Source organism: Scardinius erythrophthalmus (assembly GCF_964197995.2).
Source record: "Scardinius erythrophthalmus genome assembly, chromosome: 16".
Taxonomy (NCBI): domain Eukaryota; kingdom Metazoa; phylum Chordata; class Actinopteri; order Cypriniformes; family Leuciscidae; genus Scardinius; species Scardinius erythrophthalmus.
The window spans coordinates 19,916,530-19,937,065 of NC_138236.1; the positions used below are offsets into that span (position 1 = coordinate 19,916,530).

General features: G+C 37.4%; 2 protein-coding genes across 3 annotated transcripts in view; both read left to right on the top strand.

The window, feature by feature from the left end:
* The window catches only part of setdb1b (SET domain bifurcated histone lysine methyltransferase 1b), a 28,730-nt gene extending 14,211 nt beyond the window's left edge, over positions 1-14,519 (top strand). For both annotated transcript variants that reach the window (XM_081389292.1, XM_081389293.1), the window contains 20 exons: positions 1,262-1,425; positions 1,506-1,549; positions 1,909-2,203; positions 2,331-2,532; positions 2,619-2,692; positions 2,880-3,070; positions 3,211-3,340; positions 5,578-5,713; positions 5,794-5,925; positions 6,169-6,457; positions 6,769-7,121; positions 8,488-8,604; positions 8,717-8,886; positions 8,999-9,241; positions 9,903-10,064; positions 11,629-11,801; positions 12,163-12,250; positions 12,505-12,761; positions 12,914-13,002; positions 13,676-14,519. In XM_081389292.1, the coding sequence (XP_081245418.1) occupies positions 1,262-1,425; positions 1,506-1,549; positions 1,909-2,203; positions 2,331-2,532; positions 2,619-2,692; positions 2,880-3,070; positions 3,211-3,340; positions 5,578-5,713; positions 5,794-5,925; positions 6,169-6,457; positions 6,769-7,121; positions 8,488-8,604; positions 8,717-8,886; positions 8,999-9,241; positions 9,903-10,064; positions 11,629-11,801; positions 12,163-12,250; positions 12,505-12,761; positions 12,914-13,002; positions 13,676-13,793 (3,427 nt within the window). In that variant the 3' untranslated portion in view covers positions 13,794-14,519. The remainder of the gene's footprint in view (positions 1-1,261; positions 1,426-1,505; positions 1,550-1,908; positions 2,204-2,330; positions 2,533-2,618; positions 2,693-2,879; positions 3,071-3,210; positions 3,341-5,577; positions 5,714-5,793; positions 5,926-6,168; positions 6,458-6,768; positions 7,122-8,487; positions 8,605-8,716; positions 8,887-8,998; positions 9,242-9,902; positions 10,065-11,628; positions 11,802-12,162; positions 12,251-12,504; positions 12,762-12,913; positions 13,003-13,675) is intronic.
* An 887-nt stretch (positions 14,520-15,406) lies between these two features.
* On the top strand, positions 15,407-20,500 carry LOC308704754 (uncharacterized protein). Its single transcript, XM_081389296.1, has 9 exons — positions 15,407-15,522; positions 15,876-16,190; positions 16,278-16,577; positions 16,798-16,839; positions 17,029-17,106; positions 18,343-18,371; positions 18,473-18,547; positions 18,688-18,756; positions 18,948-20,500. Exons 1-9 carry the CDS (start codon positions 15,465-15,467, stop codon positions 19,035-19,037), a joined length of 1,056 nt encoding a protein of 351 aa, XP_081245422.1. The 5' UTR covers positions 15,407-15,464; the 3' UTR covers positions 19,038-20,500.
* Positions 20,501-20,536: the final 36 nt, after the last annotated feature.

Genomic DNA, 20,536 nt, shown 5'->3' on the forward strand with positions numbered 1-20,536 from the left:
GGATATGGCCCGGATCCGGCTGACTTCAGTGAACCTCGGAATAAACAGAAAGACTAACATTAGCGTAAATGCCATTCTTCTTATGATATAACGAGTACATCAAGTGTTATAGGAACTGTCCCTGGTTCTGGCTGACCTAATATATGCAGCCTAATAATCATTTAACTGATTTGAATGATAACAATGTATAATGATCTATATGAATGCCAGGTAAAAGATGCGTTTTTAGTCTAGATTTAAACTGACAGAGTGTGTCTGCTTCCCGGACAATGTTAGGAAGACTGTTCCAAAGTTTAGGTGATCAACCGCCTGCAGTTGATTTTGATATTCTAGGTATTATCAACTGGCCAGAATTTTAAGATTGCAGTAGACGTGACGGACTATATGCAGTGTTGACAGAACGGGGCTAATTTCTCGGTCATACTTTCTGGTTCTAGTGAGAACTCTAGCTGCTGTGTTTTGGACCAACTCGTCTTTGTTTATTAAGCGTGCAGGGCAACCACCCAGTAGAGCATTACAATAATCTAGCCTTGAGGGCATGAACTAACTGAACAACAGCACTTGCAAGACTGAAGCCAATATGGAGGGACAAGGACATCACCCTTAGATTAAAGCTCAGACTTATGTAAGCTCTGGTTAACTCCATTTTTCTGTATGCACATGAATTCTGGACACTGATGGCTGAGCTAGTGAAGAAAATTCAGGCCTTGGAAATGCAAGGCTTTTGAAAAATTCTGGGCATAAGCTACAAAGACCATGTGACCAACAAGGAAGTACGCAACACTATTAGGCACAGCATGTTGGCCCTTATGAAGAACTCATAGCAACAGTCAAAAGAAGGAAACTGCAGTGTTATGGACATGTCACCAGATTCTCAGGGCTGGCCAAAACTGTTCTCCAGGCCACGGTTGAAGGAACAAGAAAGAGGGAGACCAAGGAAAAAGTGGGCAGACAATATCAAAGAATGGACCAGTGGATTACGAATAAAAAGAAAAGAAAGAATTTGTCTTCTCAACTATGAGACTTCAGTCAAACAACCAAACTGTTTCTTAAAAGTTTCTCGAGAAAAATACAGTACTCACTGCAATATACAAATTCTTCCCAGTAACGTTGGTCGAAATATCATGTGGTAAACAACTTCAGCAACTGATACGCTGATCAAAAACACTGCACAAGTTCAGCAGGTGGAAGTTTCCACTCCATCAATTGCTGTGGGTCTCTGTTTGAGTGTAATCCAGTGCATAAATCTTTGTTTTTACAGGTCTGTGGTTCAGTGTGAAGCTCTGGTGAAGGACGTGTACAGTAAGATGGGTCTAGTGTATCGTGAGAGCAGTTCAGAGGATGAGGGTGTAGGCGGGGCAAATACTTCTGAGGTCATTGAGATTGACGACGATGATGACGATGATGTCATTGCTGTGGGATGTGGTAAGTTAGATGTTTTTTATTGTTTTATTTTATAGATGTAAAAATTGTACAGTAACAAGTGTGTTTGTTTTGCTCCACAGTGGTTCCTCCCAAGAAGGTTGTAACTCCAGCCAAGGACCCAGCGGTAAGACAGATGTGAAATTTGACCAACCACTCTAAAAGTGCTGTCACATTTATCATTTTTCAGTTAATTGTAATGGGCGAAAATTAGCATGATCAGGAATTTTATGTTTTGGTGTAGATTTTGCATTGGATTCAAGTTGGTCATGCAAATTCGCCACGTTGACCAACAGAAAGCTGCTTGGTTTGAAAATGGCCTATGTCTGAGCTGTGCTTCATACTTAGCTACACCATTGACACTTTTTTTGCTTGCAAAAATCTGGCGAAATTGTGACCGCACCTTAATGCTATACTATTAGTACTTCATAAAGTTATTTGTCAGGTGCTTTAGTTGATGTTTCCTTTCCTGGATTATATTTATAGTTGAAGGAGGCTTCAGCTGCCCTTCAAAGAACATCTCAGCAGGTGCAGAACCTGGCCCAGACGGTCAATAGAACAGTCCCATCGGGTATCACCACATCTGCTAAAGCCCCCTCCACACAAACACACGGTGCTCTGGCTGTTCCAGCTGTGTTTATGTCCTCAGGCCCAAGGAACGCACCCACTCAACCAAACCCTAATATTAAACAGGATAACATCAAGCTCGACATGACACTTTTGGGTAAAAAACGAACCAAGACATGGCATCGTGGAACACTTGTTGCCATCAAACAAGTGGGTAAGTGTATGCAGTTTATTAAATTAATGAATAGTACTGTACATTTCACAACTGCTGTGTGTGTTTTAAGTAGGCTAAAATTGAATCTCAACGCTTAATCCATTCTTTTAATATCAATTGTTCACAGGAAACAATTTTAAGTACAAGGTGAAGTTTGAAAATAAAGGGAAGAGTCTTCTCTCTGGTAACCATGTGGCATTTGACTACCACCCAACACTGGAAAGACTGTTTGTTGGTGCCCGTGTTGTTGCTAGGTACAAGGATGGCAATCAAGTCTGGCTCTATGCAGGCGTAGTCGCTGAGATGCCTAACAGTAAGAACCGTATGAGGTAAGATGAACAGAAGATCTTGGAATTGTTGGGATAGAGGACATTGCAAGTTGTCAACCTAATATGCTGACTGAATGTTGTTGCAGGTTCCTGATCTTTTTCGATGATGGTTATGCCTCATATGTGGGCCTGCCTGAGCTCTATCCAATCTGTAGACCATGTAAGAAACGTTTTTCTTTTTTCAATTTCCTGCAATTTCTGTTTTTGCCTTCACTTTAAGTAATGTCAAACACTTCTTTATTTGTAAAATAATAATAATAATAATAATAATGAATAATAATAATTGCATGAAATAACTTGTAATAATGGATCATTCTCTCTATTTCTCTCTCTCAACTTGGGTTCAGTGAAAAAGACGTGGGAGGATATTGAGGATGCATCATGCAGAGATTTCATTGAGGAGTATATCACCTCATATCCTAACAGGCCCATGGTGTTACTGAAGCCAGGGCAAATTATAAAGACAGAATGGGAGGGGACATGGTGGAAAAGCCGTGTGGAAGAAGTGGATGGCAGCCTTGTCAAAATGCTTTTCCTGGTCAGTTTGGCACCACATACAACTAGAAGTGTTATAGTTGAAGATTAAAAAAAATGCTAGTCCTTTAAGTCCAGTTATGTACATGTGCAGATTTGCTGTGTGTTTAATGACATTTGAACATATTGTTTTCGATGTTGCAGGATGATAAGCGGAGTGAGTGGATTTATCGTGGCTCTACACGACTAGAACCCATGTTTAATCTGAAAATGAACACCGCTAACAGTCAAGAGAAGAAAATGGCTGGTCAACAAAGACAGCGGCCTAATATGGGTAACTGATTGCTTCTCTGTTTGTCCACATGTGTTCATCTTTTACATTTTAAGGTAGTCGTAAGGCCCATTCACACCAAGAACAATAACTAAAGATAACGCTAACTATATGAGTGCCCAAAACATAGCATGATAAAGTTATGTTTATTCTAAGCATGCACTGCTGTGATGTTGCATGCCGCTTTAAATCCTCAAACCCTTAAAAGCAAAATGGATTCTGATTTTCTCTGAATAATTTTTTTTTATCATCCATCAGTTGGAAAAAAATCATTCTGAAACTTGATTCTAAATAAATGCAGGCCTGATAGCGCTCCGGCGCCACGCCAGATTTCCGGCGTACAGACGTGTCTGCGAAAAAAAAAAATCAGTTTAGCGTTCGCGTGATCTGACAATTATCCCAAGATCTGAGAGGCGCTTTCACTATACTGTCTATGAACCACAAGCCTACTTCAGCCAATCGGTAATAGGGTAGGGGCTGGTCTTGGGTTTGGGCCAATCAGATTGATACAGCAGTCACTCCACGTGCGAATTTGTTTGTTTTTCCCATACACTACGATTGTGTTTCCCTCACTGGCAGCGCAAAACGTAGCCAAAGTCATGGAGTGTAACTTTATGAAGCCAGGGGAATCCACCAAACTTGTCGATAAAGGCATAAAGAATAAATGGTCTTGGATAGAGGTGGTGGGTTGAGACGAAGTTTCTGCACTTTGTGCGCAAGTAAAATATTATATGAAACTAGCGGGAAAAAAGTGCTGCCACGGCGCGAGTTAGACCCTAGTCATCAAGCAGCTGTAGCTCGTGGCCTGATTTGAGGTCGCTCGCCGTCACATATCGCGTCTTTTGCGCGCTCAAGTTCATTCAAATACAGGCGCGCGGTAAGCGCGCTCATAATTGAAGCGACGTGCTCGTTTCTTTCCAGGCGTTTTTCGGTGGTGGAAATCCATTAGCCACTAAAACTTTTTTGTCATTGTGGAGAGCGCAGTGCATGGTTGCATAGCAGGGGAAAATCGGACCTAATTTTACTATTAATAATAAAAGATAAGCTAAAGTGCATTGTAAATGTCAGTAGGCCTAATTTATCTTTTTTTGACTAAATAAAATGATAAAAATCATTTAAAGTCTGAAATATGTGAGGTTTATCTTTTTATAAACTTTTTTGTCAAAACTTTATTTGAACTTCTACATGTTAGTATATAACATGTTGCAAGACACTTTTAAAATCTGGCTATCATTAATGGTAGGCTATTATTTTAATGTTTATGTAAACAAAAAATGCATATTGATGCTTATTTTATTTGTTATTTGCTGGTTTTCGACATAAAACTTGGTGAATTGTGTAGTATTAGTACTTTTTGAACAGGATTCTGTGATAACCGTGATCATTTTTGTCACTATAATCATGCCATTTCATCTCTAGTTATGATCAACTAAAATCAACTAATTATGTGTTTTTTACAGTATAATATGCAAAGTACAATTTTCTATAAAAAAATATATCTGATTCTGTTCTATCCTCTGACACGCGTTGTTGGGTGTGGAAGGTTACTAATGTGATTCCTTTATCTGTAAATTAAATGAATGCTTTTTCAATTACTGAATTCATTGAAATAAAATGAATTCTTTGATTTTAATATTTTTTAACAATACGTCGTGTAGGTCTTAAATTTCAATCTTTATGGTCTTAAAATGTCTTTTAAAAGGTCTTAAAATTGACTTACTGAAACCTGCTACTGTAATATAGGCTTGTATTGGGTTTGTTCATCTCATGTCTGAATGATGTCCATTTATATCCACAAAAGTCACCAGAATCTATTATTTAAGGGACTATTTATCAAAATGTTCTCCAAGGGGAGCACACCCCTGGATCCTGCTTGACAATTATGTTGATCAGGGCATATATCTTGGCTTAGGGGCCCGCTTATCTCCCAGGGAAAAAAGTTCAGGCTCAGGATTTTTTTCTACTATCACCCCTGTAAATGATTGTGCCATTAACATTATAGTTGTGGCAAGGACTAAATTAAGAATTATTTATGTAACTAGGCCTATATCTTTTTCATTATAGTTATCGTCCTTGGTGTGAACAGGCATTTAGTGTTTCTATTTATGCTTCCATTTTGATCTTGTTCATTTTATGCATGAACAGTTCTTACTACATCTAAGTATTTACTGGTCTGTTACTAGTACTCTGCACTCATTTTCCAGTTCACATCTTACTAAAAACTCTGTATGTGTTTTTAGGAGCATTGAGGACAAAGGGTCCTGTAGTGCAGTACACTAGTGACAACAGTACTTCTGGTGCCAGTCGGCCTATAGCCCCGCAGCTCCCACCACCTCGGCCACTGCCTGCTGGACCTCCACAGCCTTCCCGCACAGAGTGAGTGCTTCAGGAGCTTCTATTCTTTCATAATACTGCCAAGCGTTAAACCATGTTTATCTTTTTCTCTTCCATTTCAGGAGTCCAAGTTTAAAGAGTCAAATGGCAAAGAAGAGCACTGGTCCAGTTGCACTGCAGCCTCGTCAGGCCGTGACCCCTGACCTCCAGCCTAAAGCACTAATTGGCACTGTTCAGCAACCCAATACCTCCAGGTTAGCGAGATAACCCAGACACTGGGTACTTGTCAGTACCATGATCTGTTAGATGCCTATGCCACATTTCCTTTTTTGCCTCTGTCAACATTTCCATGTGTTATTATTGTCTTCAGTGGCCTGATCAGGTGTAAAATACTGTTAAACAAGGTCCAAAAAGTTTGTAATCCTTTTTTGCAGAGTGATTATAATATAAGAAGTATACAAGCACTATGTACCAACATCTTGTTTTCTTACTTGCAGGCTCTTTCTTCTGCAGTCTGGACCTGTGCATACATTAACGCCAATCACACCAACAACCCATAATTTGCAGACAACTGTGTCGACCTACACAAGTGAGCGTATTCCTCAGGAGCCATCGTATCAGGCCCCAAACGACCGACTCTTCTACCTTACACACAACTGCACTCCAGACTGTCTAAAGCGCATCCGGCCCACTCATCACAACCTGCACCGAGGACGCAACCCACTTCTTACGCCATTGCTCTATGAATTCCGGCGCATGACAGGCCGTAGACGACTTAACCGCAAGGTTTGTATGTCTTATCGGTGATATTTTGTGTTCGAAATCCAGTCATTTCAACAGAAATCGGCGCAAATAAGGACAAAATATTCCCCCACATAGATTTCATATTGGGTTTAAGGTGCTCATGCATATTCACCACATTGACCAACACAAAGCTGCTTCATTTGAAAGTGACATCTGTGTGAACTATGGTTCATGATTTACTATACAACAGACTAGTGGTAAACTGAAAAGTGTTTTTCCATGGTTGTTGCAAATATCTAAAGAGCATGATGATCAATATAAATTTTTAGTAACCGTCTTCCTCTCTTGCTCAGATGTCGTTCCACGTCATCTACAAGTCCCCATGTGGCTTGAGTCTGAGGAATATGGCAGAGATCCAGCGCTACCTCTTCCAGACACTCTGTGACTTCATCTTCTTGGAGATGTTCTGTCTGGATCCCTATGTGTTGGTTGACCGCCGATTCCAACCGCAGAGGCCTTTCTACTTCATCCGGGACATCACGAGTGGCCGTGAAGACATTCCCTTGTCCTGTGTGAATGAGATTGACAACACACCTCCACCCAATGTGGCCTACAGTAAAGAGAGAATCCCAGCAGATGGAGTCTATATTAATACCAGCTCAGACTTCCTGGTGGGCTGTGACTGCACTGATGGCTGCAGAGACAAGTTAGTATCAATGATTTACTTTCAACAAAATAAGTAAAAAAAATGTCATGGTCAAGAACAAAACCTCTTTATAATAGTTTGGCCTAATGTTTTAAAGGAGAACTTGGTAACTTTTTTAACTTAATAAAACTGTCTAGAAATCATTTGGATGGTTAAACAACCTGTTTTGGTGATATTGGTGACTTTCCCCGCTCCCCCGGAAAACCAACCTTGCAACTTGGGGACTACCGTCCCGGCAAAATAGAAATTGGAAGTCTCGTGAGAAGCGAGAACAAGAACGAAACACGAATCGCTTTACGGCAATTCAACATAAACACACACGCATGTATGATGTATTACCAGATTACCCACCTCGGTAGACATAGCTCCACAGAATACAGTTGGCTTGCTCCGATCAAAACAAACGCACATGAGCAGCGGTAAAGAGGGGGAGGAGGCCGCCGCAAGTAAGTTTTTTACGACCGTGTTGTGACATATACGCCCCCCCACAGCTGAAGGGGGAGCTCGTGGGGAAAACATGTGACAACAAAAGGGAAAATCAGCGAAGAAGTGACTAGAGTTCGCTAGAGTTGCCGAGTTCTCCTTTAAAATATTATATTTTCTAAGAAGTAATCAAGTCAACATGATGGAAAAATTCACCCCATCTATTTCCTAAAAGGATGTTATTGATCTTTTTGTGATTAATTCATCCTTGCATTAGTTCCTATTTTAATTTTATTTGACCTTATAATTTGTAATAAAAATCTCATAACTCAACCTTCAGGTAGCAGACTTGTTTCTGTTGATGTATGCTGTATTTTTCTAATCATTTAACCCTTAAACGCAACCTTGGGTCTTTATCGACCTGGGACATTATTCACAACCCTCTCCCTTTTTTTAAGTTAGACATTACCCTTCTTAGTATTTCTCAATCTATTTATTACAAGCAATATAACAAGAAAAATAAAATACAATTATTAAAAGTCTGTTTTCTAATAAAGTTTTAGTAAAAAGTGTAAGTATAGTGTAATAGTTTAAAAACTTTTCTCTGCCCACATCAAAGTCATGTGGTGCAACCAACATGAAGAAAAAACATAAAACAGGAATTTATATCAGAGACCTTTGCAGACCCTCATGACTATGTCATGTTCAATAACTATACAAAACATCAGATAATTTGACTTTTTTTATCACAGGACAAGATTAGTTCAGGCTCTAAAGTGTCAAGTGGTGCAACTCAACAAGAACTTTTAAATAATGAATTTATTACTTGGTGACACCACTTTACATTTTCAGAGTCATAAAATTTAAACTTGTTCTTAAAAATTAATACAAAGAGTACATATCTAAGTCCTGATTTTTGTTCTGTACCTTTGCTTGTTTGTAGATCCAAGTGTTCGTGTCATCAACTGACTCTACAGGCTACAGGATGTACTCCAGGTGGACAGATCAACGCCAACGCTGGATACCATCACAAGAGACTGGAAGAATGTCTCCCCACAGGGTCAGTGATTCATAACCAACCCTCTCATGTTGATTTCAACGTGCTGTCTTCTAGCTCCTTTTAATTGTAATGTCTCTCCTTTTCCTTTCTCTTTCTCTGTTTACATTCTCAGAATCTATGAATGCAATAAGCGGTGTCGCTGTAATGCACAGATGTGTACTAACCGTCTGGTTCAGCACGGTTTGCAGGTCCGACTGCAGCTCTTTAAGACCCAGAATAAGGGCTGGGGCATTCGTTGCCTTGATGACATCGCCAAGGGCTCCTTTGTTTGTATCTATGCAGGTAACGCACTTGGACTTCAGTTTATTTAAAAGAACAACACTCCAGTGTTTAGTCTTGCCTAAGCTTTTCCCTCTTATTGTTTTACATTAATATTTGTTTCTTACTCTTTCAGGTAAAATCCTGACTGATGACTTTGCCGATAAAGAAGGTTTGGAAATGGGCGATGAATACTTTGCCAATCTAGATCACATTGAGAGTGTGGAGAACTTTAAAGAAGGTTACGAGAGTGAGGCCCATTGCTCCGACAGCGAGGGCAGCGGGGTGGACATGAGCAGGGTTAAACTACCTGCTTCCTCCCATCACGGTAAATCCACCACCAAGATGGAGGAGCGTAACAGCAGCACTACCGGCAAAAGTGAGAGACCTATGCACACATCTGACTATTCTGCTTGTTCTACTATTCCACTACTATATAAGTTATCTGTGTTATTGGTGGGGGGGAAAGTAACAACACCAACCAAGTCCGACTCAGTAATTGGACAGTAATTGGGTGTCAAAATTATGAATCCTACTATGGTAAAGGTGAAGCTCAAACAAAGCCCCCCAAAAGTATTTAGCCATATTGATGGATAGTCTTCATTTCATTAAAAGCAAAAAGGCGGCCTTTTCTAACTTCACTATTCTGAGACACCTTTGCACTAAACACATTTAACTAACCTGGCCTCTAGCTGATTTAGTGTGTCAGTTCTTCTCAAGTTCACACAGGTCTCCTAGCAGGTGTAGTTCATCATTAACTACGAACGTGATCAAATCACACTTTTTATTTATTTATTTTTATTTAATTTTTCATAGTATTTTTAAGTATTTTGCATTAAAAGATTGCTTATTTTTGTAAATGGCATTTGGTTTTAAAAAAAATTAACTGATACTCAATGCATTGTATTTTAGTGTAGTAGGCCTTTTTTTTCTTTTTTCTTTTTGTTTGTGCTTGAGCACAGGTTTATGTTATAATGTAGATCCTGCAGGTGAAGGTTAAAATATGTATATTATACTGTTGTTTTTCACCCACTTACTAGGCCAAGACGATTCATCTGAAGACAGCGATGATGACAAAGACGAAGACTCTAATGATGAAAGTGACAGCTCAGATGACACATTTGTGAAAGACACATATTACACCACCAGCTCAGTGTGGAGGAGCTACACCACCCGCAGACAGGCCAAGGGAATGAAGGAAGGTGAGGACACACAAGTGTTTTAATCGATCTTCCCTCTCCTCAGACTGAGACAGAAGACAGGTCACTAGAGGGCAGACTTTGGTAGAAGTTTAGGTGTGTGTGTGTGTGTGTGTGTGTGTCTTTTAAATTGTCAAAAAAAAAACTATCAAGAACATGGTCTATGTTGGATTTTTACGACAGTTACTACTACTAATAATAATATTATATATTATACAATATATTATGTAATTGTCTTGAACAGTTTTAATAATATCATACTTTTTTATTATTTTTATAGTCATAGGGCTGGGTATCGAGTTCAATACAGGGTTCCCACGGGTCCTTGAAATCCTTGAAAGTTTGTGAATCTGAAAAAATGTTTTCAAGGCCCTGGAAAGTTTTTGAAAATAAACATACATAGAGACAGGTCCTTGAAAGTGCTTGAATTTATTTCGATGGTCAGATACATGGTCAGATACACTTTTTCCACCGTAATGGTTCTGTCGCTGTTACCACTTGTGTCCATTCTCAAAACGTATAGTGCTGCGCGGATCGCGGCTAATCTGCGGGTCGGGCGGGCCAAGTAATACAAACATTCCATTCCACTTAATCGAAGGTGGATGACAGATAAATCATTAATGTGTTGAGTTTAATAAAAACACGGAACTCTCATCACGGTAAAATGCAATGAACGTGCGTGACTCTTTTACTTTCGTTTTCAACAACGTAATTCTCTTAAGGGAAAACCAATCAAGGAAAACATATCAGGGCTCGACAATAACGCTTGTCCGGGACACGTGTATTTTTTTCTTTTTTTGAAGGGGAAAGTGAGAGAGAATTGTAGGCCTACTACTTGCCTGACCGGACAAATGCCCTGATTAAAACAATTTTTAGTATAAAAATACAAAATAACTAGGGAATCACCGAAAACGTGAGGATGATTCTGTTTTATTTAATTTAATGTAAGTGGCGATTGATAGCCTATAGTTGATAATAATATAGGCCTACTACCTAACCTACTGACGGTAACAATGTTGCGCTGTTGAGGCTCGCACAGTTATTTATAACACTATAGTTAAGAAACAATATATAGGCTAGCCTATACATATACAATATTATATTTATTTTATTTCTGTGATGAAATGTCTTGAACAGTTAACTTACTACTACTACTACTACTAATATTTATTATTGTTTTCATATATTATTTTATATATTAAATTATAAAATATTTTACGTATTTTGTTTTTGTGGTAAAATGTATCTTGAACAGATGATGATGATGATGATGATAATAATAATAATGATATATTACTTAATATATAATGCAATATATTTTATTTTTGTGTGAAATTTCTAATATTTATTATTCCTATTATATGTAATGTCTAATATTTATTATTTGTTTTATTATAATTGTTATTACCATATGTTAAATTATACAAGATATTATGGTGAATGTGTCTTGAACAGTTATTATTTAGTAACCCATTCACCATAGTATTTTTTTTTTTATTTAATATATTATACAAATATGTTTGTTTTATTTTATGTTTCACCTTTTCCACCATTCTCTTTGCTGTAGAGAGTCAGGACAGTAAGGATGGGCTAAGTGTTTCTGCAGGCGAGGAGAGGAAGCCCCCTCCCATGCCAGAGGAGACCGGGAAGAGTAAAGTAGCATCTTGGCTCACCAGCCAATCCTCCACTTCTGCAAATCCGAGTGTCAAGGTGGAGGGAGCGATTAAGACGGAGAAGAAGGTGAGTGTAGTTTTTCATGCATCCTGTTTCCAATTTTACTTTTCACATGAAATGTCTCCCTTTTCTGTCTCTTTGCTCCTGTTTGTCTGTTTCACTCTAAGTCACTCTCTTTCTTTCTCTCTTTCTTTCTTTCTCTCTCTTTCTTTCTCTCTCTTTCTTTCTCTCTCTCTCTCTCTCTCTCTCTCTCTCTCTCTCTCTCTCTCTCTCTCTCTCTCTCTCTCTCTCTCTCTCTCTCTCTCTCTCTCTCTCTCTCTCTCTCTCTCTCTCTCTCTCTCTCTCTCTCTCTCTCTCTCTCTCTCTCTCTCTCTCTCTCTCATATCTGCCACTCTTATTTTAATCCCTCTCTCTGTCTTTTGTTTAGGATGTGATGACTCTCTCTGACAGTGATGATGTGCAAACTATCAGCTCAGGATCCGATGACAACAAGGAAAGAGAGAAAAAGACTCAGGGTGAGATGGAAGAAAAGGGCAAATTGCTTGCTCTCATCCATGGACTTATTTATATCAGTGTAACCGTTGCCATCCTTCAGTCAGCTGACTGAATCTGCAAGTTGTAGTGGTGGATGAGCAGAAATCCTTTTTAACCCTTTACATCTTTATTATGAGATGAGATGCTCATCTTGTTGTGCAGGTGTGCTGTGAAAGCTGTCCCGGTAACAAGCCATTATATAGAACATTGTTCGATCTCTCTGTCTCTCTCTCAGCTGTGGTGAAGAGGCAGGTGGCGGTGAAGTCCACACGTGGCATTGCTTTGAAGTCCCACGGTATGATGGTGAAAACGGGGGGAGGGGGTGCGGGAGGAGGTGGGTCAGGCCCATCTCGTGGGTCAGGCCCATCTCATGGACAGGGAGGTGGCGGGGGTGAAGGTGGCCATAGAAACACCCGCCTGTTCTTTGACGGGGAGGAATCCTGTTATATCATTGATGCCAAACTGGAAGGCAACCTCGGACGCTACCTCAATGTGAGTACAATTCCAGATACAGACTTATATTCGACATTTGCATTTATTCATTGGAATCATAAGTCTTAGGATTCTTTACTTGATTTTTAATTTGATGATAGTTCACAGCTGCTGTGTTTATATCCTCTCTTCTGCTTGTCTTTGTCCCACAGCATAGCTGCAGCCCTAATCTGTTCGTCCAGAATGTGTTTGTGGACACTCATGATCTGCGCTTCCCCTGGGTGGCCTTCTTTGCTAGCAAGTGAGCATGACATCAGTGTTTTTTGTGCATTTAAATTAGGAATAATTTCATGTATATGTTATCAGCCGAGATTGTTTGTTTTTATCGATATAGGCCGATATTGGATTTTTAATTGTACTGCTCATTTTCACATTTATATTACTGTTGTCGTCATCTAACACTCACTTAAAGTTACTCTTTAAAAACACTAATAATTTAAATCCACATCTCAATGAATATCCATTGTTCATACTGTACATTATAGTGTTGATACCTAAATTCACATTTAAAATTATGAATTTTAGTTTCTAGTATTTTTATTATAATTATACAGAATTTTAATACAGGCCATTTGTGTTATCAGACATGACAAAATTATTTTGCTTGCTTTTATGTCTCTTACATACTGTATATGTGCAGTTTTTTTGTCATCAAAAACTATTGATGTTAATGTTCTTAATTTTATAAGTAGTCAGATTCATTAGTTTTAGTTTAGTTCCATTTTACAGATCATTTTAAGATTTACACCTTATAAGATTGGTGCAAGACATTGTTTTTTTGTTTGTTTGGGTGTTTACATGAGTGTTTACATGAAGGTTTTTCATACTGATTTAGCTTTTAGTTGAAATATTAACAGATTATTTGGCTGCATGTAAATATAATTTTTTTGTTATTAATCTGTGTGTTTCTACAGGCGAATCCGAGCAGGGACGGAGCTGACATGGGATTATAATTATGAAGTTGGCAGTGTAGAGGGCAAGGAGCTTCTGTGCTGCTGTGGATCTACAGAATGCAGAGGACGACTGCTGTAACACATGCGCACGCACTAAAAGTACCTCCTATTGTAGACGTGCCAGTGAAAGTAAGGTCTGTGCTACTGATAAGAACTGAGCAGACACTGAACGAAGATACATTTGTTGAGGAACTTAACTGAGGTAATAAAAAAATTTATGTACGCATGTTTTCAACTGTCCTGCTTCACAGAGTTCCACCTTAAACCTCAAATGGGCCCATGGCATCGATCACTATGGTTTATGCAATCCTTACTGCAAACAGTCATTTCTTTTTTACATACATGTGTCAATCTCTAATGTTTTGCTTAGTCAATCTTTTGCTCTTCTTTTATATATGTAGTTTTGATAATGAAGATCCAAGTTTTTTTTCTTTTTTCTTTAACTCATGGATTTGTGATTGTCATTGTATGCTACTGTGTAAATGTGCTTTTGTTGGTCAAGTTTATAAAAACAGACAAAATTGTACTTTTGTCGCAATTTGAATTAAAGTTCTCCAAAGACCAAAAATGTCATCCTGTGTTGTAATGCTTGGTTTTCACATGGCTAAAAATAGTACTTATTGTGAGTTCGTGGAAAATTGAGTCACAAACAGCCAGCAGTTAAATGATCACATTTCAAAAGAATCACTATATGAATCTTATTTATACTTGTTAGCTTATCTGAGAAAAATTATGTAAATGACAGAAAAATGTATATAAACATCAACAACAGTCTTTTAAGTCTTCAGTAAAACTTCAGTTATTTTACGTTCGGGAAGCCATCTTTCTAGTGCTTTAAACGGCACTCAGTCAACACCGGTTGTAGCAACATTACCTGTGGCACAGGACACATACCCAACTAACTGAGCATCATTGCCTGCTTGAGTGGCTTGTGCCATTATGTAATTCACAGGCTAAATAGAATGTATATATTATTTATTTTTGTCAATTTAGGAAAGGGCTGGTGGGAGCTAAGTACATAATCTGTATGTATAAATCATAAAAGGTTCTATATAGAACCTTAAAGGGTTCTGTCGTGTGCATCATATATAGACACAGAGCTTCTGTGCTGAGATTGAATTTTCAAGATGTTCATCCATTTTGGTTTTATTGTTCCGTTTGGCGAATCTGAACAAAGTGATGACAACAAAAATTAAAAAAAGAGATTAGTTTATTTATATTCATGAGAAGGGTTGAATATGTGACAAATTAATGTTTTTTTCTTTTTCCCGTTTTAAAGACAATGCTTGGAAATATTGTTTTTTAATATGAGAAAAATCATTGCCTGCAACTGCAGTTAATTTTTTTCGTCTGCTATAATTACATTTGGGTCGACCAGTTTAAGAGTTCTCACACTGAAGAACACATTTCACAATCAACCACAGCCTACGCTCTGTTCTGGAGAAGTGTGATGGGCTATATTGAAAGTTCCTCTGATTGACTGTTACTACAGAATGTGTACTGCAAATTACTTGTAAGCATGAGTGAAAAGGCAAATTAGTATCTAATTTGAGTTGATATTTACAAGAGAATTGTGAAGCATCACTTCTGTATTATGTACAGTCATAGCGTCACAATAGCAACTGTAGCTGATTTAAACACTCAAATGGTCGGTTTAGAGGAAGTGAATAAAAGGAGGAGCTGATGATGTTTAAAAAAAAAGTTGTGACCACTTAATGAAGAGGAAGACTGGCAGAAATTAAAAATTAAAATGGCTCAATGTCATATGTTTCTGCTCGAACTGATTATTCTCTGTCCATTTTTGAAAGGTAAAGAAATCTGTATTTCCTCTACAACACATGCTATTACAAATCCTTGTTTAGTGGAATTAGTCTGGAAAAAGATTTGGAACATCAGCTTAGTTTTTTTTTCTTGCAGTTATTCACGATGGTCTCTGAGTTGCTTAGTGTATGTACATGTTCCTGAATACAGTGCAGACTTTGTGTCACGCAGAAATATGATGCACATTTATTTATTAAGAGTATGTTGATGATTTTAACAACTCTTAAAAACTGTTTTCTGATATGAATTTATATTTTAAATGTTTTTTGTATGCCAGGATGTTTATGTGGTTTTGCTCTACAACATAATGATCACTCCAATGATCGTACTTGTGCTTCAGGTACCAGTGAAGTGACTGAGACTCATGTGTTCAGCAGTTCTGATGAAAATGTCAGTCTGCCCTGTAATAATACTCTTTCTGACTGCACATCAACTACATGGATCTATACCAGACTTTCAGAGACAGTTGAACTGATTGCTGGAGGGGAAAAGAAGAATGACATAGAGAGACGTGAGAGACTGAGTCTGGGGTCTGACTGCTCTCTGAACATCAAGAAAGTCACACAAGAAGATTATGGGCTTTACAGCTGCCGACAATTTGTGAATGGAGAACAACAAGGACCTGATGCACCTGTTTATCTGCATGTTCTTCATGGTCAGTGTTTCTGTAATTTATTTAATAATACCTTAAAACTCACATGTAATGAAAAGTTTAAAATCTGTGATTTATTTCCTGTTTCAGTCTCTTCATCATCCTCACAGACTGAGATCAGATCAGGCTCTGTGACTCTCTCCTGTCGGTTGTATTCTGGAGTCTCTTGTGATACTTTGGTCCGTTCTGAGGGACTTCAGCTGATCTGGGTGAATCAGGCTGGTGTGAATCTGATGACAGACTCCAGATATCTGATATTATTCTCCTCAACACACTGTATCAGCACTCTGACTACAACACTCCTGAATGAAGATCACAACAGAGAGTGGAGATGTCAGGTTACTCAGAGAAATCAACTGAAGACCTCAGCCACATATACTGTGTATTCAGGTAAGAAAACAATCTTATAAATCAGTTTTAATAGACACTCCTAATATCAAGCACAATTAATATCATCATAACAAACCAAGGTTACAAAAGCTTCTTTCACTTGGACAGAAGTAATTTGAACCCAAAACATTCAAACCAATGTGATGGTCTAGTATAAATTATGAATATTATCATATATTTAACAACATGATGCATCTGAACTAACACTCATTCTGTACAGCTCAAGAGGATCACTCAGACAGACCAGCACCTCATAACCAAGGTACTTGATGATGATGATTATGATGATGATTAAGACACATGACATTTGATGATGACATTTGATGACAGAAAAAAATGAATGAAACATAAGCACAGAACCAGGGCAAGACAAGGCAAAAGATTAAGGAAACCACTCATTACAGATAGTACCCATACATGACTATGTTTCCCTATGTCCTCTCTCCTTTAGAGATAGTGATCTCTGCTGTGGTTGCTGCATTAGCAGTGCTTGTTGCTGTTTTCTGGGTGATCTATAAAAAAAAAGCTTGTGAGTTTCCTTCTTTTTATAATAATAATAATAATTAAATCATAGTTCAGATCTCACTTTATCATTATAAAACAACCATCATTTGTATGTATCATAGAAGCACATGGATTATGTGTATGTTGAATTATGAAGTGAACAGAAGTGTATTCCTGTAATATCGATCACAAAGTGCCATTAAAGTGTTAGTTTACCCAAACATGAAAATTCTGTCACTAATTACTCACCCTCATGTCTTTCCAAACCCGTAAGACTTTCGTTCATTTTTGAAACACAAATGAAAATATTTTTAACAAAATCTGAGCAATTTCTGTCCCTCTATTGGCAGTTACGCAACCACTTTGACGCTTCAAAAAGTTCATAAAGATTGTAAAAAATAATCCCTGTGAATTGAGCGGTTATGTCCACATTTTCTAAAGACAAATCAGATTTACTTTTATTCACATATAAACGTTCATCTACTCATACATCAGTTATAATAAACGGAAGCTCAACCATGTTCGCTTGATGTGCGAGAGCCAATGAGGTTCATTCTCGTGTGTTACGCAGCACATTTGAACTTCCGCAAGAACTAAAGAGGTTAATTCTTGTGTCACGCGAAGGGTTGGGTATCGTTTGAATTTTAACAATTCCGATTTAGATTCTTATCGATTCCTAATTTCGATTCCAATAAGGTAAAAAAAAAAAAAAAACGTAGATATTCACATTTAGTCTCATTGTAAAATATTTCATTTTAGCTGAATATCGTGAACAAAAATCAACAGGCTAAAGAAGGAACTTATACAAGGAACATTTGCCTGTGGTTAAAAATACCATAGAAAAACAACTAGCCTAACTAATGTATATTTTAAAGACAAGTAAACACTCAGTAATTATAAAATAACAGCTAAAAACGAATGAGCTTTGTTCTCGCACATCAAGCATGTTCAGTTGAGCTTCTGTTTATGTCAGCTGATCAATGTTTATGTGAATAAAAGCCTAAATTTCAATCTGTTCATCATATGAAGCGATTGTGTCCCCAGAAAATTTGGGCTAAACCGCTCAATACATATGGAATTTTCATTTCTGTTTAAACTAACCCTTTAAGTGAAATCTTGTCACCAATTTTAATGGTGCAATAAAATCCTTGCCTTTTTTATTTGAATGTTATTAACACTGGAACATTTAACATTTTGTGTTTTTGTCTGTTTTATCATTAATACTCATATTACACGAGTCATTTTCATCACTTTTTTTCAGATGATAAAAGAGAGACTCACAGCTCTGTGGTGAGTTCAGTAATGCCAATGATTTAGATTTGATTACTGTCTTTAAAGTTCAGTAAAGTTTGTAATCCATGCAATTGCGTATAACTATTTGTTATCTAAAGGTCAAAGATGTGAATGAACATAAAGGGACGTATGAAACAATCAACATGGCCATTCCTTCAATGCCAAACACCAATGTGAGTGAACAAAATGACTTAAACTTCATTAAGTTTGAAGTTCATCCATTATGTCTATTTGTCTATTCTTTAATGAAGTTTATTAAAACTTTAAGTGTAGTGACAAATGTCTGATTTGCCATGTTTCCATTGATGTTTAGGAACAGACAGATGATGTGACCTATTCTGAGGTTACTTCTTCCAGTAAAAAGCAAGTACAAATGTACAATGTGAGTAGATATCAGCATGTTCACTTTTTCTTTCATCAGTGCCCAGTGACAGTCCTGTTCAGAGAAAATTACACCCTCCTTCTCTCATCTATATGCTGTTGAAATGTAGCTCTGAATTTGTAGATAAATGAAGTGAAGCAATAATAGCCGTGGGTTCCACACTGATTGACCAATCTGTGGTGTTCTTCCAGGATCATTCTAATGACACAGTGACTTACGCTGCCATCAGAGGAACAGAATTTGCACCTCAGGATGGACTTCATGACTCTGTGAAAAAGTGAGCCCGATCTCACGGGAAAACGTACAAATTCTACGAGGTGGCTTATTCGTACGAATTCATACGACCTGAGTCGTACGAATTAGTACGATTTTTGCAAAATCGTACATATTTTACGAATTGCCCAATTCGTATGAATTCATACGAATGACCTACCCCTGACCCCGCCCCTAAACCTACCCATCACGTGGGTTTAGACAAATCGTACAAATTCGTACGAGTGAGGTCGTACGAATTAGTACGAATTAGCCAACTTTTTATCATTCGTACGAATTCGTACGAATTGGTCGTGAGATAGCGTTGGAAAAGTAGAAAACAAATACCCCTCACAAATAAACTTTGATGCAAACATTCTTTTATTCAAATCGCTGCAGAACTTCATGTTATGAACAGATGAGCAGTTTGGTAATTAGCAGAATCATATATTTGTATGTGAAGGAACAGAACTTTTATATTCAGTTATGTTATTAATATTTGTTGTTCTGTGAAAGAGTAGAAAGACACAATTCAAAAGCAATACTGTAAAAATGTTCAACCATATGTAGTAGAGGGGAAAAAACATTTAGATTTATTCTCAATCTGTAGTCTGGGTCAGTAGTGTTTGCTTATTTAACCAGTCTTCATGAGACACAAAACACCTCCATCAACTGGAGGGAAGGTTTATCGGTTGGATTTTTGTCTTAAAACATGTAATATTCCTTGGAAAAGGACATTATAAAGTTGGTACTCTTGCTTTTGGCATGTATAGGCTTTCTCTTATACATAAAATAAAATAGGTAGACAGTGAGCATTAGGCTTCAGCTCCTATTCAAATTATATTTTACTTAAATATTCTAAAATGGGACATTGCAGTATATAAATGTCACAGAATGAAATGTCCGTGTTTTCACACTCAGCATGAAAATGTCAAAGGTTAAAACAGAAGGTTTAGTGTCTTACAAAAAAACAAGTTACATTTTTGCCAGAGAATTTGAACTACACAAATAATTAAAACATCTGTAAAAACAAATCTGTAATCATCCGAGTTAAACTAATACAAACATTTATCTCAGAAATGTCAGATGTACCCTGGTAGTTTCTTGTGTCAAGTAACCAAAAGTGTGTGGCAATACTTATTGAGCCCTTTTTCTTTTTTCTATGCTTTGTTAATGGTTTCACATGTTTAATTATCTTTAATTTCTTGGTTGCAACTTAATTTCTCATCTGTTCTTTTACTGTATTCATTATTGTATTTATATGTGCACCTTTGGAATCATTGTTTGATTTTTAAGTTTGTGTGTCAGGATATTCATCATGCCCACCTTTGTTCAAAAGTTTGGAATAATTAAGATTACCAAGGCTGCATTAGTTAAATCAAATATACAATAAACAGTAATATTGTGAAATATTTGTAGAATTTAAAAGAACTGTTTTTTATTTGAATATATTTTAAAATGTAATTTATTAAAGAAATCTTAATCTAAACAGCAATTCTACAACCTGAAAGTGATGTGCATGTTTAAA